Genomic DNA, 26,628 nt, shown 5'->3' with positions numbered 1-26,628 from the left:
GAACTCAAGAATGACTAACATTGGTTCAATTATGCGTCTGTTTCAGCACATTTACAATCTTCATCTTAAGACTCAAATAAAAAAAGTACTTGTGTGACACATATTTAGATCGTTTACCTCACACAGGTCAAGCACAGTTATCCATGAAAGTTTGCTTTGTTATTTTCCTATGAGCTATGATTTAAAACTGCAGCCCATGAAATACAACTTAACTGTGGCAAATTCTCCTTTTGAAATGAGCATAGTTATTTTAAAATTAGATATGCTTGAGATGACACTGTGAAGCACTGAGCCCAGGAGCTATATTGAACTTGAAGGAAGTATTACATACATACATTACAGAGGATTACACATTTAAATTACACAGGTCAACTCTTAACTTAAGTAGTGATTCTTTGTTGCTCTTTACACATTTACATTTAGTTTGCTGGTTTCAGGTTCCACTTTGCAAATAAATGTACATATTTTTCCAAAGTAGAAAATCAAATGCACCTAAATACTGTTTAAATAGCATCTACCCAATGATTTGAGGATCAGTGAAAATAGCATCTCCAACCCATTATTATTTTTTGTTTTGTTTTGTTTTAATTTCTAATAGTAACAGAGAAACAAACCTCCCACCATAGAAAACTATTATAAAAATAAAAGTAAGAGCTTCTTTTTTCATAACTATTTGGAAAATTATTTTATCTACCAACATTAAGGGAGAAAAATGGATTGAAAGTGTTAGCTTTACTTTAAAATTTTTTCTTCTCTACAGTGCTTTTCTTGCTATTTTCTATTTTTTATGTCTAGATTTATTCTTGTGCTCACAGTCTAAGACAACAGCTTCATTTAATGGCACCCACACATATTCTCAAAAGATACTGATAATTTTGGCTGTGATATAAAATTACACACACACACACTCACACACACACACACACACACACACATACACTCACAGTCATCTGTTACAAAGACCACATATATATGTATAAATTCATCTGTTGCATAGACCATACTATGTGGTCTATGCAACAGATGAATTTATGTGTGGTCTATGTAACAGATGAATTTTCTTTTCCCTTGCAAACAACTCTCAATTATAACCTCATTTAATTTAGATTACCTGTGGGCTGAAACAATTCCATAACATAAAAATATGTTTATGCCTAGCATATTTTAACTAAATTTTATTGCTAATAAGCACTGTCTAAGTTGCTCTGAGAGCTTAACACTGATTGCTTTGCTACTACAGTGGTGTATATAATGTAGAGGATGTCACAAATCAACTCCAGAAGTGGAAATATGGGAGCTTTGACTATGGTATTGCAATAAGCTACAAGTATAAAGTTTTTAAAAGAATCTCGAGTTAGTAGTGACTAAATCCAAATTATGAAAGTCATCTAAACCAAAAAAAAAAAATACAGATTACATTCCCATGGACATTTATCTCAGATGAAAAGCTCTAAGAAGAGACAAGGGAAGCCAGTACAAATATCTATATTCATAAAATATGTCCCAAAGAAAAGGTATATCAAACAAATCAATCACTAGAATAACCAATAGTTGGGTGAGTTTGGCTAAATTTATCAGCTTTGAAAAGTTACTGAAGAGCTAAAGAGATGGCTCAGATTAAGAGCATGCACTGTTCTTACAAAGGACGGAAATTAGCTTCTCAGCAACCACACTGGATGACTAACAAACACCTGGAAACCAGCTCTGTGGGATCAGATGACATCTAGATGGACACCTGCATGCACACATATGCACAATAAGAAATAAAATAAATCTTTAAAAGATAAAAGTGACACAAAACATGAACCAACATTTAAAAATCTCTGTCTATTAGAATTGCCACTGTAATGGTTATTTCCTGTGTAGCTTCTAGGCCTGGTTAAATTAGGAACTATGTCTGCATGCCATGTCAAAAACATGTAACTAGACTCCACCTCAACTTTCATAATCTGCCTGCTCAACTACTCCAGACTCAGAAGGAACACTACAGGCTTCCTTCCATGTGGAAGAAAAAATAAAAAGGCCGAGGTTCAGTGGAAGAGTGACTACCAGAACTGGGAAGAGGGATACCATAGGGGAGCATGGATAAAATGAGGCAGAATCTGATCCCATTGTATTGTATGCACATGTTGAAAAATCACACTGAACCCCATTAGCATATTCAGTTAATACACACTAATCAAATATTTTTAAATGATATTGAGGGTTAGAGAGATAATACAGGAGGTAGAAGACATTCGCTACATCCAACCCAGGCAGCTCACAACACCCTACAACTTTAGATCCAGGGGATCTCTAGCTTTCTTGGGTGCGTACACTCATGTGCCCAATACAAACACACACACACACACACACACACACACACACACACACACACACACACACACGTATGCATGCACGCATGCACCTATAGTCATAATTAAAAAATAACATTTAAAATGATTTTCAGTTATTCTTCTTTTATGATAGATTTCATTATAAACTAATAAGCCTAAATTCAAGTTTGGATCTTTTCTTTTAATACTGATAATTCTGTCTCCCTGGTTGTCAGGCTCATTATTTACACCCCATAACTCACCGTTCCTTCTCCCTGAGTTACTTTGTTCCTGGTCTGCCCATCTTAATTCCTCTCATCTAGTGGACTCAGTACAAATTGCATCTCCTTTGTAATGCTGTCCCTATTCCTATGAAATGAAAAAATTTTCTCTCTTAGAATCTAAAAACACTTTAATAACCATATTAAACCCTCTCCATATACATTGTGCCTGTGTTTACCTCATTATATGGATACATTTACTTTTTCTCTACTAATATAATTCTAGAGGGAGAAAATTATACCTTTTTCATATTTGTATCTACACTGCACATTTCTTTTCTTACTTATAGCACCTGGTTCTAAGCATTCCTGTTTAACAGGGGGATTTTTTTCTGTCCTTTGTATCATTCCATTGCCTGACTTGGGAGAATAATGCATGTAAAGTAGATAAAAAGACATCAAACAAAATATATTTATTTGGATCAGTGAAATGGCTCAGCAGGTAAAGGTACTTGTCATCAGGACTGATGACCTGCTTTTCATCCTCAGAACCCACATAATGAAATCAGAGAACTAAGTCTTGAATATTGCCCTATGACCTCCAATTGAACACTGTGGCATACACACACACACACACACACACACACACACACACACACACACACACATTTTGAAAATTAGTGTATATTTATTTTGTGGCATATATTTAAGCAGAATTATTAAAGAAATGTTAGCTTTGTCAGTATTTTATAAAGATAAAATCTTTCCAAATAAAACAAGCTTTTTACTGTTACATTTCAAAATATATAAAAAGAGCCAAAATGTAGAAGAAAAATATTAATTATGGTTTCATTCAGTAGCCAAAAATGTTAGCTGACCAACCATGTATATTGCTATCCATAGGGACATAACACTCCACTCTTATTGTGCCTTGGCTTTGAAACACAAGTCTCTCTTTTGTTATAAGATTAAACAATATCTTACATGAAATCCATTAATTTAATCTTAAATATGAGAAATGAAAACATACACCTACAAAACAATTGTGAATATCAACTCTATTTGAAGTAGTTAACATAGACAGTCAGCATGTGTATATGTCACTAATAAGCAAACAAAATTAATTTATACATAGGAAACGCTAGAAAGTTAGAAGGGACAAATATTGAGGAACATACATCATGACTTTTTAAAAGAAGTTATCAAATTAGGGATCGTCTTAAGACGATCCTAAGAAATACAGAATTGGATGGCTTGGATTTCAGAAATTCTTAGACAAATCACTTAATCAGGTAACAACTTGGAGAGTATAGGAGGACACCACAAAGGGCAAGGAGGACTAGATGGAAAAAGGAAAAGTTCTACTTCATGATCGGGGTAATGGTTACATAAGTGAATGTGCTCTCAAAAACCATACACCTTTACATTCTTACCCAAACTTTATTAGATATAAATTATGCCTCAAAGGGTTCATTTAAAGCAGGAATTGTGCCTTTGGGGCATTTGTAAGTATCCCACAATTCAGAGCAGCTGCCTATCCTGTTGTGGAGTCATAATTGCAACAGTCTGAGTCCTCAGTGAATCTCAAAAATGGTTGAGACAATATGAATAGGTTGTCTGGCACACACTTGGTACTACCCCTTGGAGAGAGGAAAAAAAATTAGTCAGATGTTACAAAAGCCAAATGGAGATAAGAGGTTTTAAACTCAACACACAAACTTTATTTTGCAAAGAAGCTCTTTATACACATCTGTATATAGTGTATAATCTAAACAATTATCAAGTCTCTTATTAGAAAACAGCATTGGTCCAACTGCAAGTCATTAGCTAGACCAGGGCTCTAAATACTAGCTACCAAAAAGGTTGATTTAGGAAGTAGAATGGTTTTCTAGGTATTTCACAGGAAACTATAACCTAGAATACAAAATTCAGTAAAAAAGGATTTGGAGATTATCTAGTTTCTAGTACTTTATACAACCATGCATCTAAGTGAGCAGCAATAGCCCGATTTCCTTCCAAACAGCTCATTATTTCATTCAGCTTCTTAATTCCTTCAATTAAATTTCACATATAAGCAAATGAAAACCATGCATAATTTGGAAAGGAGACATTATTCTGTTAACTCCCACACATACACAAGAAGAGTAATCGTAAGCAGCTGTCTTTCTTTTAACTAAATTAACAATGCTTATTATGCTCTGGCTTCTAGATGCAGAAAAGCATGCTTCCTGTTAATATGCTTGGTTTCTGACCTGACAATAATGCTAAAAAACTCAGCAGGAAACTCAACTCCCACATATTGCTAGCTAGGGAGAGAGAGAGGCAAAGGGAAATCATGTTGTTGGAAATTAAGAATGCTTATTACAACCCGCATCAAGGGCATTTCTGCACCCGATCTGTTGCTGGAAGTTATGAAGAAGATTTCCTCAGAACAAGCTGAGGAGGCGAGGCTGTGGGTGGCATACTGATGAAACAGAAAGCTGTCTTTTGAAGGAGCTACTAACTTGGTGACCATTTTCTCTTCAAACCAGGACAAAGAGGAGGCCTGTGGCACAGTTTTTGACACAGGGTGCTAGTGGGCGATATTGACCTGGATGAATTCACAGAGTTCCTCCCATCACAGTGGACTGAGCAGATATGTCTTGGGCTTTGATCTCTGATCTAAGACCCTTGAAGAAATAATTCCAGAACTGACAGTGTTGACCTAATTACAAGGTAAATGCCCCTGCTGGTCCTGCACTGTAAGGTTCTTTCAAGCCAAACAAATAAATATATTATTTGTTTGTTTGTTTTTGCTCTTTTGGGGGGGGGACCACCACCCAGCTCCCAAATAAATCACACATGGAGGCTTATTCTTAATTATAAATGTCCAGACTTAGCTTGACTTGTTGCTAGCCAGCTTTCCTTAACTTTAAATTATCTCTTCTACCTTTTGCCTTTGGGCATTTATGTTTCTCTATTTCTGTATACCTTTCATCATTTCTTATTCTGTGGCATGCTGTGTAGCTGAGTGGCTGGCCCCTGTTGTCCTCCTCTTTCTCTGGCTACTAGATCTCCACCACCTCCCAGATTTTTTCCTAATATATATTCTTTCTGCCTGCCAGCCCTTCCTATTCTTTCTCCTGACTTGCTATTGGCCATTCAACTTTTTATTAGACCATCAGATGTTTTAGACAGACAAAGAAACACAGCTTCACAGAGTAAAACAAATGCAACATAAACAAAAGTAACACACCTTAAAATAATATTCTACCACATAAATAAATGAAATGAAACAGATCACTGGCAAAAATGTGCTTCTGGGTGTGGATGAGATCCTAGCATCAACATTTTAAAATCAAGACCATTGCATTTATCTTTTCTTTTGTCACTGCCTTCAACCCAGATTTCTCACTTTTGTTCCACATAGCAACACCTTAACCAATACATTCCCAAAATATGTAATCTAGGGAAAGATTCTATTCCCAGTGAGCTCTGTCCCTTAAACTTGGGAAAACAAACTGAGAGAAGATACACAGATAGATAGATAGATAGATAGATAGATAGATAGATAGATAGATAGATAGATAGATAGAAATTGCAAGAAAAATACTTCATGTTTTATAAGAAAGGGCATCATATAACCTGGCTGGTATTGCACTGCTGGAATGGAACAAGAGGCATATACCACAATGCAGTTGTTGAGGGTCAAACCCAGGGCTTTGTGTATGCTAATCAATTATTCTGCCAAGTGAGCTACATCCCAAGCCCAAAATATTTAATTGCCTAAATGAAAGTTCTGATTTTTAGAAGTAAAGAATAAAAGAATATTGTGAAAAACCTACAATTATATCTTAAGATCCATAAAAATTATAATCCATAATTTATCTCATTTTTATACAATAATTGTAACTATGCTACAAAATATTTTCAAATGATTTCAGAAAAAAAATCAAGGCACTCTGAAATCATGCAGTGAAGTTTAAACAAACTCTTTCATGTAACAACTATGTAAATTAATGGTCACATCTTTAAAACAGAATTGTTATTACACAATATACAAAGACACTAAGATCTGCAATTCTACTAAATGTCAGTGGTTCTGGAACCCACTTATTGTGGAGTCAGATTTAATAAAACTCCATTTATAGTGAAGTAGAATGGAAGTCTACATTATATCAAAGGAATGTAATTCACAAAACCCAATTCCAGTAATAGTGAATGATTTTGATGGAATAATTTCACTGTGAGATTCTGGCATCATTAAAATATACATGCTAGATATTTTAACATCAATAATTTACAAAATGAATTATAATAAATTACACATCCTAATGTAGGAAACCATGCACAACCCTAACATAAAAGAACAAAATATGTTAATAAGACAGTATAGATTCTAATTTGTAGAAATGTATTTATGAATATTTATGAATGGAATACAAAAATGAATTGTACAAGTGAATAAGTGATAATTATCTGAAGCACATAATTAAATGAATATATGCCTTACTCTGGAAAGTCTAAGAAATCTGCTGTGGATGATTGATTGATAAATAAAACTCTGATTGTCCAGTAGCTAGGCAGGAAGGATAGGGTAGGCAAGACAAGGAGGAGAGGAATTTTGGGAGGTGGAAGGCTGAGGCATAGAGACACTGCCAGTCGCTGCCATGACAAGTGAGATGTAAGGTACCAATAAGCTATGAGCAGCGTGGCAACTTATAGACTAATAGAAATGGATTAATTTAAGATATAAGAACAGCTAGGAAGAAGCCTGAGCCATTAGGCCAAACAGTTTAAATAATATAAGCATCTCGGTGTTTATTTTATGAGTGGGCTGTCAGACTGCCGGGGCTTGGCGGGACCTGGAAAGAAAACTCCAGCTATAGAAATCAGCATTTCTTACTACTTTTTTTTAAAAAAAAAAAAAAAACCTGCATTTTAGGTTAGTCATAGGCATGATTCTAAACAAATCTTAATCCTATCATGTCTAAGTACTGTTATTCTGATATAATTTTCATATTAAATTCCTCAGCCTTCAACTGTTTAAGTACTGAGAGAAAATTAACAATTTATGTAGAAATAGAATCCATGAATAAGATATAAAATACACGGAGCTCTATTTCCCTCTCTTCATCAATCTTTCATTCACTTTGACTAGTGATCCCTTTTACTCCAGCTATGGGTTATGCTATAGTATTCATCTTATATGTAAGATGCAAAGGCTCGACTTCCATGATGACAGATTCTGCACAGGTGTAAAGAATATGCTAGAAACATGGTGGAAAGGGAAATTATAATGAATAAAATCAATGAGTCATGGCTTTGTGTTATTTAATCCACAAAAATTATACGTTACCTAGTTACTTAAGACTAGACATTTAAATTGTAGGATCTATGTTAGTCATCAAGGCAAAGTTAAATGTTATAGCTTTGGATATTCAAGCTCAAGGTTAGGAGGTCCCCTTGGTTTGGGTCTCTGACAAGGATGACAAACTAGGGAAGATCCTTTTCTTGAAGCATATACATCTGAAGTCAAGAATCTGAGAACAGATGAGGCAAGGTCCCACAATCCCCTTTGGTGGTATGCCACCCATGATATAAGGATGTTATACCAGCCTGGACCATAATACTTCTTAATCCTGCCACTCTAGAGACCTGGGTTTACAAATGGACTTTTGAGATATCCATCCAAACCACAACAGACTGTATCTATATGTTATAGTAACTGATTACTGAATAGAAAATGTTTAAATTGTATCACATCAATTCTATGTCTTAGAGGAATGTTTAGCATTAAAGAAACTTCCCAGTAGGCTAATAATTCTATATCTGGCTGCAGAGGTTTTCAGTATTTGATTCATGTTGTCCTTTCAATCACTTTACCTTTTCTTTTTTGTATGAAGAATTAATGAGAGGAAAATGACAAATAGAGAAGAATGAGAGGGCTCATCATGGGCAGAAGTAGTTGCCATGCAAATCTGATAACTTGAAATTGATCCTGGGTCCCAAGCAGAAAAGGAAAACACTGACTCCCAAAATCTGTCCTTGGATCTGCACACATGTACAGGGGAATGTACACATGTTCCTCCACATGGTGTATACACACATATACAAAAATAATAAATAAATACATAACTTTAAAGGGTGTGACTTTTCTGTTTTATTTAAATTTGCCACTTAAAAATGTTGGCTAAACTTGGTGAGGTTAGACATAATTTAATGACTAAATAGTTCAATTTGTTAAGGAAAAATGCATAATTTTGAGACTAAACCTACCCCTTCCACACTCTGAGCATACAAGCACTGTAATCATGAAAACTGAAGATTTAAATTCATAAAAATGGGGAGCTTAATTAACTCAGTTAAGAGCGAAACTGACTGCAGTTCTAAATACATTAAACAACCAAGAATTTTATGCCATACGTTGTGGTGATCACCGGTGCTAACATGACAGATGCAGTCAGACAAAGGTGACGTCACCAGGAGAATGTGGAGAAAATGATGTTTAAGCCTTATTTTAAAAAGGGAAGAGGAGGTATGGTGTTCCAGGGAAGGATGTGCTAAAGGAGAATGGTGGTATTTTTGATGGCTTGAATAGTTTACTAAAAGCATAAAGCAGGGAATCACTTTGACCATATAATAACAAACAACTGAGAAATGAGGACATCAAGTCTAGATGGTGACCTTTGAAAGTGGGGAGGATTTTAGGAAGAACCCTAAAATAGACATCATCACTTAAATTTAAATATTTAACTAAGGCATCGTGTTGCAATAGTCCTGTGGTAGGCACTGTTTCGCCATGTTTTCTATAATGGGGAGGAATCATAATGGCTTTCTTTGAATAGAACCATGAATTTCAACCATTCCTCTTTTTATTCTTACAACCACAGGTATAAAGAACATATTCCTTCCTGAAAGTCAGCTACACTATTTCTCCTAGTTCATCAATCTTCTCTTTGACATTGTAAGCATCAGCTTCTGTAGTGAGGATACAGCAGTGGCAAAAAACTAGGCATGATCCTTGCTCTCAAAGCTCTTACACTGTCTTACTTTCTGTTAATTTCATTTCTATAACAAAACCCTCCACCACACCTCTGTTAGTAGGCCAGCTCTGGCTTACCTTTGGCCTTGATAAACAGTCTATTCTTTAAAAAAAAAATGCACCACATTTATTGAAATACATTTTTAAAAGTTTATTTATTACTTCGTAGAAAATGTCTCATAAATCCAAGGCTGGCATCCAATTTCCAAGGCTGATCTTGAACTCCTGATCCACTTTCCTCTTTCTCCTAAAGTCCTTGAATTACACGCATGCACCCAGACATCTAGTTTTATGTGGTGATGTGCACTGAACCCATGGCTTCCTGCAGGCTAGGCAAGCACTCTGACAACTGAGCTGAATCATTAGTCCCAAATCTTTTATTAATTCCACATATATCGCCCACTTTGATTGTTATGAACTACAAGGAAGAGACCACATCTAAAGTTATGGTACAAGCACTGACATATTCTGTAGGTCTACAGAAACTTTAAGAAATTGTTTCCTGGGTTCTGGGTGAAAAAAATATTCTGTGGTGTTTAAGAAGAAACAACAAAAACTGGAAACAGCTGCCAATCAACTCAATCCACGTGAATTATTTATATTCTGTCTCTACAATTTACATCTTAAGTTGGTATTTTGATCTGATACATTGTAATTCTCATCCAAAAGGGCTTCAAATACCTAACAGCTCTGATTAAGCCAAGAAATATTCATTTCTCATCCAAAGCTTAAATGCTGTTTAAGCTGTTTATGCTGTTTAATTCTGTGGAATGTCTAAAGAAAAAAATGTAACTCAAGAAGCAAGATTTAAGGTAGCCTCATCTCTAAAGTATTTTATTTATCACATGAGTAGTACCAATAATGCTCTCTTATAGTTGTCTTACTTTTGGGTAGAGCTAAGAAGACTGGTTTATTGATTTAGTTACTACATGTTTTTCTCCTGGGTGCCTGACACATGTCACATTAAGCCAGACACAATTGTTAAAACAAAAAAGAAGAAGCAAACAACAAAAGTTTTATCATTATAAATATGTGGGATAATTTTCTATTTGTTAAAATACTGAAGCCCATGGAAGGACTAATTGCCTAATAACCAACCCTTCTATCTTTCTATAAGAGGAGTTGTTATGGGTTAGTTCAAAATATGAATGGACTGGTCTTCTCTTACAGTACATAACTAGAAATCATAAGCAAGACATCCTTTACATACATCAATTCAAGGTTGGCTTAGCTCATGTAATTATGTTCAGAAGAGACTAAACACAGCCCTGTTTAAAATAAGAAATATTGATGCATAGTATTCCCTGGGCTCTGGAGATGAAGGTTCATCTAGAGTTTGCATTCCAATAGTGGAGGAAGACAGTCAGAAAAGTAAGATAAAGTTATTCTAAATAAACATTAACCTGACTAAGGAAATTATAACAGGAAAATAAATCCACAATAGGAGATAGTTTAAACTAATACTCGGGAAAGGCCTTGCCAGGAGATGAAACTTAAATATTAAAATAAAGTCATGCTGAGGGAACTACACAGAGAAGAAAGAAGAGAAGAGAAGAGAAGAGAAGAGAAGAGAAGAGAAGAGAAGAGAAGAGAAGAGAAGAATAGGCGTGTAAATAAGCTTCATATGTTTGAAGAATAGGAAGAAGTCCTCATTGCTGCTGGAATGTAACAGAAAAGCACACTTTGACATCAGAAAAGACATAGGAGCTCACTCACAAATAGTTTTGTAAACTATGGAGCTTTTATTTCCTCAAATTGGAATTCTGTGAACGCCTTAGGAGGAGGCAGATCTAATATGATTTTCTCTTTTCAGAGCTTACTCTGGCTGTTGCCTGGAAAATGGATTATAAACTGGGCAAAAGGAACAGCAGCTGTTGTAGCTTCATAGGCAAGAAAAGAGCGTTTCAATGTAGGCGGCAGCAGAGGTGAAAATATGTGACTATACATGGAGAAAGCAACCTTTGGTGGTATGGTGATAGAAGCCTTGGTGATTTAGATGTGGGAGGTGAAGGAAAGAAAAAATTTCATGATATCCTCTATGTGTCTGACTTTATTCAATAGGTGGGTATCAGTGTTATTTTCCAAGCTGGGGAAAGCTTGGAAAAAAAGGAAGTAAGGGAACACAGAGTACTTATGTTTAGTACTGGAAAAGCTCCTTCTCAAAGGCCAAACACACATCCAAGTGCCGACATGAAGTAGACAGTATCACCATCTGAAACAGAGCAGTGCAACTTAGACCAGCAGGTGACTTCCTCTAATCAAATGAAAGCTAGGACGAACCAGGCTAGTTCCTACATGTCTTAAGTCAAAGCTCTAGTTGGTCATGCTGAAGACACCACACTGAGTAAAGACTTTGGATAATGGCTTCATCACTCTCTTCTGATATGCATTAAGTCCTAGATTCCTTGTAATCCTGAGAGTACTCTTCTAAGATAGTCATTATTATTATTATTAGCACAATTTTAAAGATGGAGACAGTCATTGAAAGAAGCTAAATAATTCACCAAACATCACTCAGCCAACAAGAGTTCAACCTCCAGAAAATCTAATTTCAAGATGTGCATGTTTAATTCTCACATGAGCTGGATTTCTGATAGAAAATTATAGTTCTAGAAATAATGGTTCTGCCAACTAGGAACCTCATTAGTAGAATTTATACTCCACCAACATCATACAGGGGCCAATTGCATATTATTCTTTACCCTGATGTGTTATCAATAGTACATCATGAGGTACTTGTCAAATTTTTGCAAAGAAGATTATATGTAGTAAATACATCCTTCAGAAATTATTTAGGAATAAGAACTCCAGGACAAGTAAATCTGAAGAAAATCATTATGACTATACTCACACTACAAGAAATGTTTAAAGAGCATTTATAAGTAAAAGATGACAAATAACACCAAGGTATTATATGTTATACAAATAACATGAAAGAATAAAACTCTCTGGTAAAGCAGATATACCAAAGAAAAATAAAAGAATCAATTCCAGTAACCACAGTGAAAAAAACAAAAGAGAAAATGCGTCAAAAAGATAGAAAATGAGAGATGAGAACAACAAAATAGTAAAACAAACAGAAAGCAATTAACAGGTAATGAAATGGCAGGATTAAATTCTGACCACACACACACACACACACACACACACACACACACACACACACACACAACTTTAATATAAAAGAGAAAATTCATCAATCAAGAGACTGAAAAGAATAAAAAGAAAACAAAGGGGGAAACCCAGCAAACAATTTGCTGCCTACAAGAAACTTGCTTAGACACAAAGTAAAAATTAAAGATTAGGAAAAGATATCCTAAGCAAACAAAACAATAATAAGAAGCAGCCAGACTTATGTCAGATATAGTGAATGGATTTTTAAAGTACCAACTTTAAAAAACAAAGACAAAAGGAGCCACTATAAAGGAGGACCCCTATATGCTGATAAAAGGAAGAATTAAATAAGAGAAAAATAACATTCATGCACCATTTCAGCTAACTTTAGTACAAGACTTTTCTCCTCATCCACACACAGCGCCTTCTCCAGGAGAGAGATAACAAGTTAGACTACATAACCAATGTCAGAATACACTTAAAAGTCATGTCAGTACTCAGAGCAGCTGTGACTGCTTGTACAAGACCTGTATAAGTTCAAGCCAGCCAACGTCCCAGCATGGGTAATGGAGGAATTCATGAAGTTCCTCCATCAGCTGAAGAGACTTAGGCAGCTGTTGCTTCATGGAGGAAGGAGAGTCGGTTTTCTTCAGCGATGCTGCCCATGAGAGGTTGCCCAGGCCCCATGTCCTACACACGAAGTGGATTCAGTGAGATTTTTTTTTTTCAAAAGCAGATGAAGTTGGGAAGAAGAGTGGTTGGCACTTTGGGGAGAAAATTAGAGGGAGAGAAGAGATAAGTTTTATTGTATGCATGTATGATACATAAAATTTTTAATCTAAAAACTAGAGAAAAAATTTAACTGAAATAAGGGAAACTGTTTGCTTATAAATGCTGTATATGTATGTTACCTAGGGTTTTTTTTTCTACTTTCTTCAGAACTAGTTAGTGTTTTCTCTTTTCTTAAGTGTATTTTTATTAATTCCTTGAGAATTTCATGCAATGTATTTTGACCACATCCATTCCCACTCCTCAACTTAACTCCCCCTAGATTCCAGTCCCTTGAAATTTCGTGTCCTCTTATTTTGTTAATAACCTACTGAGGTAACCTAGATTTTATTTCCCTAAACATTTCTTATCAGGTAGATCTGAAAACAGAATACAGCTTGAAATCCTCAGGAAAGATCAGCAGAAATTAATTCACAACAAAGTGAACAAGAACATCACAGCAGATGCTTTAGGAAAGGGAAAAGAAAAAGGTTGTCTCCAAAGGAATTAATAACTGAATGTAAAATTCACAAACTTGAAGCAGTGAGAAGCTTGAGAACGGCGCTACTTCCTCAATACTTCTCAGAGAACACCATATAAGGAGCACAATGTATAAAGTTAAGTAGAAAACATTCTACGTAAGGTTAAGGAAGAAAATTGAAGAAATGAAAAACGTGTGTTTGATGAATGAATGAAGAAAATGTGGTACATTTACACAATGAAAAGTTCCTCAGCTGTTAAAAAAATGAAATCATGAAATTTGTATGAAAGTGGGTGTAACTATAAGAAAATCATACTGAGTGAGGTGATCCAGGCACAAAAAGATAAATGTGATATATATATATATAGTCACTTCTATGTGGACATTAGCTGTTAACTCTTCAATACACATGCTACAATCCATATCTCTGCAGAGGTTAGGTATAGACTATGGGGGAGAGAAGGATCTCTCTAGAAAGGGAAAATAAAATAGGTAGTTGTGGATAAAGGGAGGCTGCTGGAACTGGAGGATCAAACCAGGAAAGGGAGGGAAATGAGGGATGGGGGAGGAAATATGGGAGGAACAGTTAAAACTATAAGCCATTTAAGAGATTGTATAGAAAACTAATACATTAGAAGCATCTTAAAATCCGTACATATATGAAAGAAATCTAAATGGAGTCAACCAATAACAGGGAAGGCAAAGCCTCAACTAGGCATCTCTCACCACCAAACGAAACCTTCAGTGCCAGAAGTGACTTTCAGCTAATCAAGTTGCTAGCCAAACAGAAACACTGACAAGCCAAATAACAACCCAGGTTATGGCCAAGGCTACTAGTTGCTCTCCACAAATTAATGGTAAGTCCTTATTGCTAAAGACAACAACCACAAATTAAAGGCAAATCCTTACTGCTAAAAACAACACCTTCTGAACACAGAAAAGTCAAGCCGTCAAGCTGGTGCCTACCTAGAGCCTTCACCTACTGACTAGTATTCATGGTACTGGAAGGTCCTCTGCATGCTACAAGAGGAGAAAGGTGAACACCAACCCAGGTACAAATATTTTTACCTACAGCAGTGACTTGCCCGTAAGATATGCTGGTACAATAGTGGCGTGGCGCAAACACTGTGGAAGCAACCAATCACTCCATGAGATGAAACCCATGCCTGACGTGCTCAGGTGACCATGAACTTGATACTAGATAGGTGACGGTCCTAAGGAAAAGCCAGCTACTCTTCTGCTAAAGGAACACAGCAATAAAATGACTCCTAACAACCTTCTGCTAGACTCGTAGATCAGTGTCTTGCCCAACCATCACCAGAGAAGCTTTCTCCTGCAGTAAATGGGAACAAATACAGAGACCTACAACTGGACAGAGTACAGAGAGTAAGGAACCTAGGAACACTCATTCGTAAATGGCGTGTCTCCATCAAATCCCTCCTCTCAGGGCTCAGAGAACTCTGTAAGTGAAGGAAGACACATTGTAAGAACCCGTGGGGATGGAAGACACCAAAGAAACGAAGCTTCCTAGACACAACAGAACTGATGCACCTATGAACTCCAGAAACGGGCTACATGCACAGAGCCTGCAAAGGTCTAATCCAGACGGGGCTCCAGTAGTGAGAGGGGAGGTGAGCACAAGCTCTCACCCCTAACCTAAAAGCTGTCTCCAGCTGGTAACTGCTCACAAAGGAAACATTGTTTTTATCCAGTGGAGTCTCATTGGGTATACAAACTACACTTAAGGACAGGCCCCATGATCAACATCATATAGTCAATACAACAAGAACTCAGTGGTATTTTTTTAAAGTATTGTTTGTTTTGTCTCATAGTGTTTTTGCTTTTTTCTTCTTTCTTTCTTTCTTTCTTTCTTTCTTTCTTTCTTTCTTTCTTTCTTTCTTTCTTTCTTTCTTAATTCTTCCTTTCTTTTACCTTGGAGGACTTTTGCTTATACATTATGGCTTCCAATTTTGTTTTTATTGGTTTTTGATGTGTGTGAATGTTTGTGTCTCTGTCTCCCTATGTGTTTCTTGAGCTTTCTTTGGCTCTTTTTTATACCATTCTGGTTTCTTTGTTTTTATTTTATTTTATGTTATTATTATTTTTTAAGATGCTTGTTGGTTTTCTAATGAGAAAGAACAAGAAAGATTGTGAATTTGGTAGATGAGCTCGGGATGATCTGAGGAAAGGGAATCCATTATCAGAACCTATTGCATGAAAAAAAATCTATTTTAAATTTAAAGAGAAATTCTGAAGAAAATTAGAATAGGAAGAATATATTGCGATATAAAGTCTACATGACAAAGAAAAAGAATGTTTGCTTAATTGCAAAACATGTGTTCTAAAAAACTAAAAATGATGAGATAGCTGCTTTAAAAGCTTCCCTCTCAAATGGGGTGTGGGTTGGGGGGAAGGCTTGGGGGTGGGAGGAGGGAAGAAAGGGGGATCTGTGATTGGTACATAAAGTGAATAAAAAATTATTAATAAAAAGATAAAAATTAAAAAGTTTCTCTCTCATATCAATTCACCTTTTCTGTTATTAGGACATGGAGAGAGAGAGAGAGAGAGAGAGAGAGAGAGAGAGAGAGAGAGAGAGAGATGAAAGAGAGAAAGAAAGAAAGAAAGAAAGAAAGAAAGAAAGAAAGAAAGAAAGAAAGAAAAAAAGGAAGGAAGGAAGGAAGGAAAGAAGGAAAGAAAAGAAAGAAGGAAAGAAAAGAAAGAAGAAAGGAAGGAAGGAAGGAAGGAAAAAAGGAAAAAATATTTTCTCCTATGAATAATCTGGATTTTTCAAAGATGTGAAAACAGAAAGAAACTCTTTGAGGAGAGGAAGGACCAAGTAGAAGAGAGAGAGGAGAAGATGATTTGAAGAATGAATATATTCAATGTATAATATATACATCTAGAAAAAGGTCATAATGAAAATCATTATTTTGAGCCAGTTGGTGGTGGTGCATACCTTTAATCCCAACACTCAGGAGGCAAGAGGTAGGCAGATCTCTGTGAGTCTGAAGTCAGCCTGTTCTACAAAGGGAGTTCCAGAATAGCCAGGGCTGTTACACAGGGCTGTAACACAGATAAACCTTGCCACAAAAACAAAAAAAAAAACAAAACAAACAAACAAAAAATAACCATTCTTTTGTACAATATATACTGTTTTTTTAAATATCTCTCTCCAGTTTAGTATTAAAACTGTGTTTCAAGACAATTATTTGTCCTTAGTGAAAAATCAATATAAACAAACTATAGTGAGATATTTTCTACATCTCACCAAAGCAGATGTCAATCATGGATATAAATACTTCATAGGCTAGGAATGGTAACTAATTTTTACAAAACTGTGTGATGTGTTTTTCTGTTTGTTACAGGGTTCTATAATAATGCTTTCTCAATACTTAGTTAACAAGTATCTAAAACAGAGAGATACTTAAAACCAGCAATCACCTTTTAACTGAAAAAAGTGCAGAGAGTCAAAAATGTATTCTTAATGTCTACATAGTCTTGTCTGTTTCAAATCACTTCTCACACTGAGTTACTAACATGAAGATTAGTTAATTATAGAGGTTTTTGTTTCCTGTTATCTCCCATGCTGACCTGTGCAACCCTGACAGAATTTTTCAACACCTCTACAGCGAAATAGTTTTGACATGTGTAATCTCTTAGGGTGTATTAAAGGAATACTTTAGGGTGTTTTGTTTTTGTAAGCAAAATTATCTTCATGTGTGCTGGAAATATTATTGTTGAGCCCAATACTCAAAGGAAAAAGAAAAAGAAGTAACAAGCATTGATTCACTGCCAATCATTTCCACGTGTATTTTCTAACTCAATTACAATACTAATAAGATTAACTGTCTATCAAAATTTTGATATTAGATAAGTAGTAACTTTTCTATCAATTTAATTTTTGCCGTCTTTCAAGTGCATGTTTCTCATATTCAGAGTTATTTCTAAAACAGGGAAATGTATGTGAAAATTGAAATTATCACAAGATATGCAGCAATAAGTAATTTATTACAGGCTAAGCTGCAAAGCTCAGAATACTACAGCAGAAATTCTAATTATATTTGCATCCATACATTGCTGCCTCAAGTGTAGTTTTAGTTAGTTATGTATGTTTATATGTTCACATGGTTTTATGTAGTGTATTAGTTAAAATGAAGATGACCTCTGAAGAGTAGAGTCTCATGGCTATTTTCAAATTAAAGTAACAAAACTCACAAAGGAAGATATAATTTCTCAAGGTATTATATAAAACATAGACATTTAAAACTCCAAAAGAGATGATGCCTTAGGATTCATAAAATCAGAACAAAAATGAACTTCTAAGTCTTAAAACTACACTGGAATTGTTCTTTGTCCTTGACAGACTGCAGGACATCTATCCTTGTCCCTCTATAAGCTGAGGATAATTATATTAACTGACTAAACACCCCCATTATGTAAGTAAATATGCTAATGTATACAATCTACTAAATACTATTACACTAAATGAAACCATCTGGCACTGGAGAGCAGTTGAAGGAAGAGCCTTGGGGAGACATGCAGCTCAGAGTCAGCTAAGAGGACCACACATAGAGAGACATTGCAGCATTGCAAAAGGGGCCTTGCCTAAGTGCCAGGCACCACAGAGCTCTGACACTGTTCATGATTCAGAATTTGCATAGATTAGCTTGCTATTTGAACTGTATTAAGCTCTTCATGGTGTTATGAGGAATAACTCACAAATAGAATTGACTTCATGGTCTTTTACTAAATGGCACGTCTTTGAACAAAAATTAAAAAACTTGAAAAAAAAAAACACCATCTCCAAATTATACTTAGTAGTAGAGCCCTTGCTAACATGTGCAACAGCCTGGTTGTCAGAGCCTTGGATTCAAGATAATTCAAAAAGGTATGTGGTAGCACACACCTGTGATCCCAGCACCTAGGAGGTGGAGGTATGAGTATCAGCAGTTCAAAGCCAGATGTGTTTATACAGCAAGATTCAAGACAAGTTGGAATACATGAAACCTTACCTCAAAAAAATGAAAACAATATGGAAGATGATTTAAGGGAAAAATTAATCTAGGTTACATATGTTTGACAAGCCATTAGCTTTAATTCATCATGTAATTTCAGATTGTTTCAAACCTATCTTAGTAATTATCGGTGCCTTTTAATATGAAAGATGTAAGTGAAATTTTCTGCATATGTCTTCTTAAAAAATGTAATGCTAAAATCATCTCTTTCAAATACCATATTTTATTCTCAAGCAGGCTACTAAATGGGAATGAAAGAGAGATGGCCGAAGGGAAAAGCTAAGCAATTTTCTTTTTGTAATTTTTGTCTTAAATGACAGAATTAAATCATGCCCTAATCACATTACTTTAGTCCAAAGGCCACTGTAAGATTTACAGTGATTCTTATTTATAAAAATCGAAACGGAACAGAGAATAAACTTCTGTTCCTATAATAGGCAATGTTTCAAAGTTCATTTCATAAAAGAGGTCATCAGACCAATATATCTTTCTGTCACTTAACAATGATGTCTGAAGTTTAGCTTTGATATTGAAATGGATAATAACAAAGGCAACTCCAAAGAACAGACGAATCTATGTGGGACTGAAAATACTTCACTTTTGTTTTAAAGTGCATGTGAGAGAAAATTACCCTTAGAAGTCCACAGTGTATTTCTGAGTGCACTGGCAGAATCTAAAGAGAGCTGTAGATGTCCCTGCAAAAGCATTTACTGAGGCAGCCACTGACATGCTTTGAATTGTGGCACAGTATTGATGACAACAAAAGGAAGGAAATGTCAGATCAGGTATCTGAGTTTTACAGAGAGAGGCATTTTGAGGTATAATGTTCTACCACATAGAATCATTTAACATCCTCTAGGCACAGGACATCTGGGAGAAGAGATGAGCAGCAAATTGTCTTATTCTTGGACATTGAGTCTAGTTCCATGAGCTGTGTCTACATGAGGAAAGATGTAGGTATGATTTCTGTCATTTATTAACTCTGATCAAAACCTGTACCCTTTCCATCTCATTTAGACTATAAAGCCAAAGATTTACAGTGGTCAAAACTGTGTGATCTAGCTCATGCTACTTCTCTGAGTCCTCTAATTGGGCCCAGTCAATGCTGCTCCCTGCTTGGGGATTTCTTTTCCACCTGATACCTGCAGTGACATTCTACTCTACCTGCAAGCAATTGCTCAAGTTGACCCTTCTTCATGAGGTCAACCTTTTCCAACACATTTACAACAGTAGCCATTCTCCCTGCTCTTCTATGGACCCTTCTTTCTTCTGTATGCTTCTCCAGGTGTTTATCATCGACTATATTCTGTTTTGTGTAAACTGTGTTACTTCATTATATATTCACCACATTCCTGTAACCCCATGTTTATCCCAACTAAATATACTTTCCACGGTGATGGGGACTTGTGTGTCATTCTTATGTCTGTCTGTTTGATCTACATACACCAACCTTGACATGAATCTTGCACTAATCAGTTTTGGTTTTCCTCTAACTTCCATATAACAATAATAAGTGTTGTTGCTGTTGTGGTTATTCCTCTCTACCCTGCTCAACAGCAAAGTAGAATCCTACTGAAGAACCATGATGACATGAATTAAGCACAACTTGAATTCTTTGTATTCTATAATTTAAACAGCCAAGCACCTCACTGATTTTGTGCAGTATATGGTCAAGGTTAAGGTTGTTGCCATTCTCTGGCCTTACTGGGTACTCTTCTTCCATTGTGAACAGATGTGTAGCCCTCTAATAACATATGTTATGAAGAAAGGTGTGGCCAGGCAGTGGTGGCGCACGCCTTTAATCCCAGCACTTGGGAGGCAGAGGCAGGCAGATCTTTGTGAGTTCGAGGTTAGCCTGAGCTACAAAGTGAGTTCCAGGAAAGGCACCAAAGCTACACAGAGAAACCCTGTCTCGAAAAAAAAAAAAAAAAGAAAGAAAGAAAGAAAGAAATGTGTGAGATATGTTACAAAGTTTACTGACTAATAATTCCTATTATGTCTCTTTGGACCAAGAGAAGTAGTACTTCAATCTTAGAGGTCTAGCACATTCATTGTCAAAGAATATTCAGTATTTACTAGATGTGTGAATGGACAAATAGCAGCAATGCTCGGCTGTAGGTGAATAAAAGTGAAGTCTGTGTGTTGGGAAATGTACCATCAAGCACACTTTTTTGTTCATAGCTATTACAGTATAGTAGGAATTATCTGAAAAATTTGAAGTGTATGTATGTGTGGGTTTATATTTGATCTACATGTATGTGCACTTATATATGTGTGTTCATGTGGGAGCCAGAGCTCAATGTCAGTGTCTCACATCTGAGAGAATGTCCCCCAGTAAAACTGGAGTTCATGAATCCAGTTATACTGGCTAGACAGAGAATCCCCAGGATCCTCATTTCCCCAGCTCTGTGATGGGGTTACAGACAACGGCCACTACTCCTGGCTTTTATGTTGGCACTGCCCATCTGGATTCAAATCATCATGCTGTACAGCAAACACTTCACTTACAGAACCATCTTCTCAGTCTCCTATTTGGAAATCTCCCTCTACCTATCCTTCATGGAAAATATAATAACATTTTTCCTGCAGCCACCATTCATGGCTAGAACCCTTGGGTTACCTAATTAGGCTATATAATGACCATAATTAAAGGTGTCAACTGACCCACATTTCAGGAAGTGAGTTAGGAAGAATGGGAAAAGCATGCCCAATTTTTGCTTCTTAATGACCAACATCCTTTATACAGATGCAGCTCAGTAATTTGCATGATACAGCTGGATTAAAAAAACCTCAAGGCTCCAAACTGAAATCTTCATTCACTGACATGTGAAACTTGAAGTATTTGTATCAACTTTATTAACCCTACTATATAAATCAGTCAATTTTGAATATGTTCTTATTCTCAGTTTTAACTGTTTTGAAGAATTTTTACTAAACTATTAGGTCAGGGAACAGTAAATAAACTATCAAATCATAAAAGTGGCAAAACAAAGGTTAAAAACAATAACTTTAGGTTTATGACCACAATAAACCCCACAGCAATATCTTAGGTCATTTATAAACTGTTCTCGCATTTTATAACACACGATGTTTTAAAATCAGGCAATTGTCAGTGATGTGGAAATTCCTTACCAAATGTTTAAGTATTGTTGCCAGAAATGAGCAAGGTTTGTCCCAAACATGTTTTTATTTTAAATTCCCAAAGGCATCTAAATACACATTCAAACACGTTGAACATTTTGTTGACATTTTTAAGAATCCAGAGACTGAGAGACAAGTATTCACTCCAAAGACAATAAATTATAATTCCAGAATCTTGGAACTGAAACAAGACTGAGAACATCACATGCCGTAACTTCCTCTGGGCATGGCATCTCCTCCTGAGGAACACCTGGCCAGCTGGGCATCTGATCATCAGGCGGACATTTCAGAGGCAGGGAGCTTCTAGTTATTGCCCTACTGTTTGGAATGAGTAGTAAGCAGAACGACAGACAGATCAGGATTGTTCTTTTTATTGGAGTAGAGTCTTCCTTTTTCACATAGTCTTCTATGGAATCAATTCAAGAAGACCCTCTCAGTCCTTTTCATATAACAACCCCTTGAGGTCTGAAGAGGTCTGTTATATTCCCTTTCCTTTCCCTTCTTCTTCAATAAAAGTCTTCCCTTGGTCTGTGCCTCCCATGAACATATTTTCAAAGCCTTAACTACTGTCCCCCTGCCTGTGGATTTATCAGTCAGGTACACAACTATGCTACCCTTGTCTGCTTCTATGTGGATGTGAATGGAAGTTGACTTTTCTGCCACAATTCCAGACTATATATTCACACTAAAACTGCTGCAATTCACACTGGTATTGTCATTCTCATTCCTGTGCATTAATAGAGGGCACAGTACATTTCCAGAAGAGAATGAATCATTTAACATCTGGATATGAGTAATAAACTAATTTCATGCAGGCTCCATGGTCCAGGTGTGGAGACCTCTGAAATGTCTGGACCTGTTATTCACCAACAACCAAACTGAGACTAGCGGATTAACTTCAGACTAACTGAAGTTCTGACAACTTAAATTGTATGTTTTTTATCTATACAAGAAACATAAGAAAACTGCCTTACTACCAGATTGATTTCACTCACTATACAATATTCTTGGGAAATTATTTTTCCCTCAATTGCAGATTACATACTGTTATGCTTCCAATTCTACATATTAATAATGTGAATTCAGAGAGCATTTTATTTATTGCTGTGCTGAAAGGTAGATTTGTTTTGACTGAATCACTCTTTTTTTTATATATTAACAGGACAGTAAAGTTTTTCCTTTATGAAATCAAACTTATTGAATCACTGATATTCACACTATAATTCAATATTCTATAGAAAGTGTGCAACAGTTTCAGGAAAAAGGAGAGGCAAACAAATAAAATCTGGTTTCCAATTTTATTACAGCAGTGGTTCCCACCCTTCCCAATGCTACGACTCTTTAATGAAGTCCTCATGTTGTGGTGACCCCGGACCACAAAATTATTTTTGTTGCTATCTCATAACTGTAACTTTGCTACAATTATGAATCGCAATGTAAATATCTAATATGCAGGATATCTGATATGCGACCCCTTGAAAATGTCTTTCAAGTCCCCAAAGATGTCATGAACCACAAGTTGAAAACCACTGTGTTACAAAGTCTAAATATACCACACATCAGTATCCTTAATAAGTTGGCACTGGTCTACAAGGGAAATCAGAAATCCTTCACAGTTAGTGCCGGGACATTAAGGTCATTGCTAGTACATATAATCAAAACCAGAAAAGTTGATGGTAACCAAGAAAACACTTTTTGTCAAACCATATTCAGTGACTCTTACTGATAATGCAATATCAAAAAGAAAACAACCTTCTAAAAGGAAAGTAAAGAGACCCTGGCACCATGGAAAGGAAATGTGAGCATAAATAATACTGGCTACTCTTTTAGTTTCTGAAAATGACAATATTCTCATCAGTCATGCGAACTTTTGTGGCTACTACTCCAAGCCTTAGGTTTTAAATTAGCCTCATGGGAATAATGATAACTGAAGATGAAAATAGATCTTGTAATACAAGTTTATATGACTTCTATATAAGTACATTAAATTCTAAGGCATCCATACTAATTTAAGTCATCATAAAATGAATTTTAAATATACTTTTATTATTAATAAATTTAAATCACTTATCCTGGAGCCTATCTCCAAATATATTACAATAACTGTAACAAATGGCTATAACAAAGACATTTACAAAGCCAGGAGGATGGATCCTTGGGTAAGAGTGCTTGCCCAAACCTGATGACATGATTTTTATACCCAGAACCCAGATAGTGAAAGTTGTGACTTCTCCAAACTGACCTCTGATACACATATGCCACCATCATGTGTACACCCCACTACAAAAGAGTAAATAAATAGATGTAAGAAGAGGGCATGGAGAGATTTCGTGTGTGTGTGTGTGTGTGTGTGTGTGTGTGTGTGTGTGTGTGTGTGTGCAGAAAAAATTATTTGGAACTCAGTTTGTGACTACACTGGAGAGTTGAAGCTCTGCCTTATTCTAATGGAGAATACACAGACCCAGCCCATCTCTCCCAAAGCCCAATAGTATTAAAGTACCACCTGCTGCTAATCACAGTTGAAGAAAGGGAAAAAAATTAAAAGGTTAAATGTAGCATTTTTTTTTTCAAACCAACTGCCAGCCATACTTCCCCCAAAGCAGTCTCAAGTAATTCTATTATTTGTGCCACATTGACCTCATTTCGCCTCTGCAAAAAATAGAAGGAAGTTATCTAGAGAGGCTGGAAGTCATTTTTATTCTAGGAACTATCATCAGAGACTACAGCCGAGGAGCTCAGGGTGCCTGTACATGTCTTCTTAAACAGTAGTGTGGAAAGTGATAGATTGGAGCAAGAACAAGCATGAGAATTCTTAGGCATGGCTTGATTCCAGTTACTTAATAAACAGAAATTGTATTTCAAAACTCGACCAGATTCAGCCTCCTCCAACTGTCCCAAGCTTTTTCCTCTCGATTTTGCACTTTTAAGAGTAAATATTTTAACATAAAGTTCACATGTTTCTGAAATGCTTTCTACTTTGATTCAAGTTTTTCAGCCTTGGGACATGCGTCCTGGAACAATGTGTTACACATGATGTTTCTCAGTGCTGTGCGCGCGCATCTCGTTAAAATTCTGATGACCCTTCAAAGGCTCCCCAGTTTTCAGAAAGAAATGCACAGAAACATTAAGGTGTGCTGATAAAAGAAATTTGGTTGCACTGAACACACTTGTTTCACAAAAGCCCCCGAAATGTGTGTCTGGTCCCTGGAGTCTGAAGATACGCAGAGGTCTAGTCTTTATTTTAAGCGCGAGGAGATTTCACAACTGTGAGGATGGATGTGTTATCCCACATGCTAAACTGCTTTATATAAATAATTGGGAACACGATCCTAAAGTTAAAAAAAAAAAAAAAAAAAAAAGTACTTAACTCAAAGTTCTAAGATAAACTCCAGCTCTGGGAAGCCTTCCTCTGCAGGAACGGAATCTAATTTGATGAAACATTTTCTCTCAATTGGAAAAAGGCTGCCCTGGGAACTTTAGAAAAGTTTTCCATAAACCAGTTTCCAGGACTTCGGGAGTGAAAAAGCAGAAAGCGCTTGGGGTCCCTTCTACTGGAGGTAATGCTCTTGCACCTCTCCCACTCAGGGATCTGACCCTAAACTTTCAGGAGTCCTAGTCCCTTTTGCTTGGAAGCCTAAGTCCTAAAGTAAAGCAAGAAAGTGGTCCCTAGCCAGCCGCCTCTTGCCAGCTGAAGCCAGTTAGGAGCAGAGGTCCCAGGAAAGGGCGCCCTGGACCCTACCTCTCTGCTGATGCGCTGGGGACTGTCGCCGCTGCTGTGGCCGCTGCGCCTGGGAGCCTCCGATGGTCCCGGAGAGCAGGAGCAGGAGGACCCCTGCGGCCGCTGGCATCGTGGCCGGAGCAGATCCACTCCTCCAGAGCCCACAGAGTTGCTGCCTCCGGTCCACCCAGGCTAGAATGAGCAGCTGCGAGGGAAAAGAGGAGGAGACAGCCCTCCCCAGCTCTGCCCCGCCACCGCCCAAGGGTGGGGGAGAAAGGACAGTCCCCACCCCTTCCCAGGCCTGGGCCTTTAAAGGGTCCTTGATTGAAAGGACTTTTCCTCTGGATGCTTCCTCTGTCAGGGGGATCATATCTTACTGGGACTTTTGAAAACTTCTTAGGAATTAAGAAAGTAATTGACACCAAGGCAGTCTGGGGTCTGCAAAATCCCTCCAGATGGAAAACATTATCTCCCAGAAATCCGTAAAGTTAGAGATTTTTGCTCCTCAGAAAGTCCTGGCAAAACTGTGTGCAGCTGCCCTGGGTCCAGGTGATCCCGGACTGTCCCAAGGCCAGGGTGCTAAAGTATTAAGGAACTGAAGTCGCCTGCAGGGACGCCCCTCCTGGGAGGTGACAGTCCAGGCGGCAGCAGGGGGTGGCAGACTAAAGCTGTCCAGGCTCTACTGAAATGTTTCTCATCACTCCACCGGTTGGAAGTTTTCCCTCTACTCGGGGGACGTTATTAAAAGGGGATAAAGTGTCTGCGAGGATTTCCATTTTTCAGTCATGGCGGCTTCTTTAACTCAACAGAACAGTATTTCTGTCACCGGGG

General features: G+C 36.8%; 1 protein-coding gene across 1 annotated transcript in view; it reads right to left on the bottom strand.

The window, feature by feature from the left end:
• Lama2 (laminin subunit alpha 2) overlaps window positions 1-26,182 on the bottom strand; it is a 571,985-nt gene extending 545,803 nt beyond the window's left edge. Inside the window, exon 1 of the mRNA XM_076552567.1 lies at window positions 25,819-26,182. Coding sequence (XP_076408682.1) covers window positions 25,819-26,167 — 349 coding nt within the window. The 5' untranslated portion in view covers window positions 26,168-26,182. The remainder of the gene's footprint in view (window positions 1-25,818) is intronic.
• Between the last annotated feature and the right edge of the window lie 446 nt (window positions 26,183-26,628).

Source organism: Peromyscus maniculatus, chromosome 16 (assembly GCF_049852395.1).
Source record: "Peromyscus maniculatus bairdii isolate BWxNUB_F1_BW_parent chromosome 16, HU_Pman_BW_mat_3.1, whole genome shotgun sequence".
In the NCBI taxonomy this organism is placed as follows: domain Eukaryota; kingdom Metazoa; phylum Chordata; class Mammalia; order Rodentia; family Cricetidae; genus Peromyscus; species Peromyscus maniculatus.
Note: the sequence above shows the minus strand (reverse complement) of the source record. Positions and strands in the feature narration are given on the sequence as shown.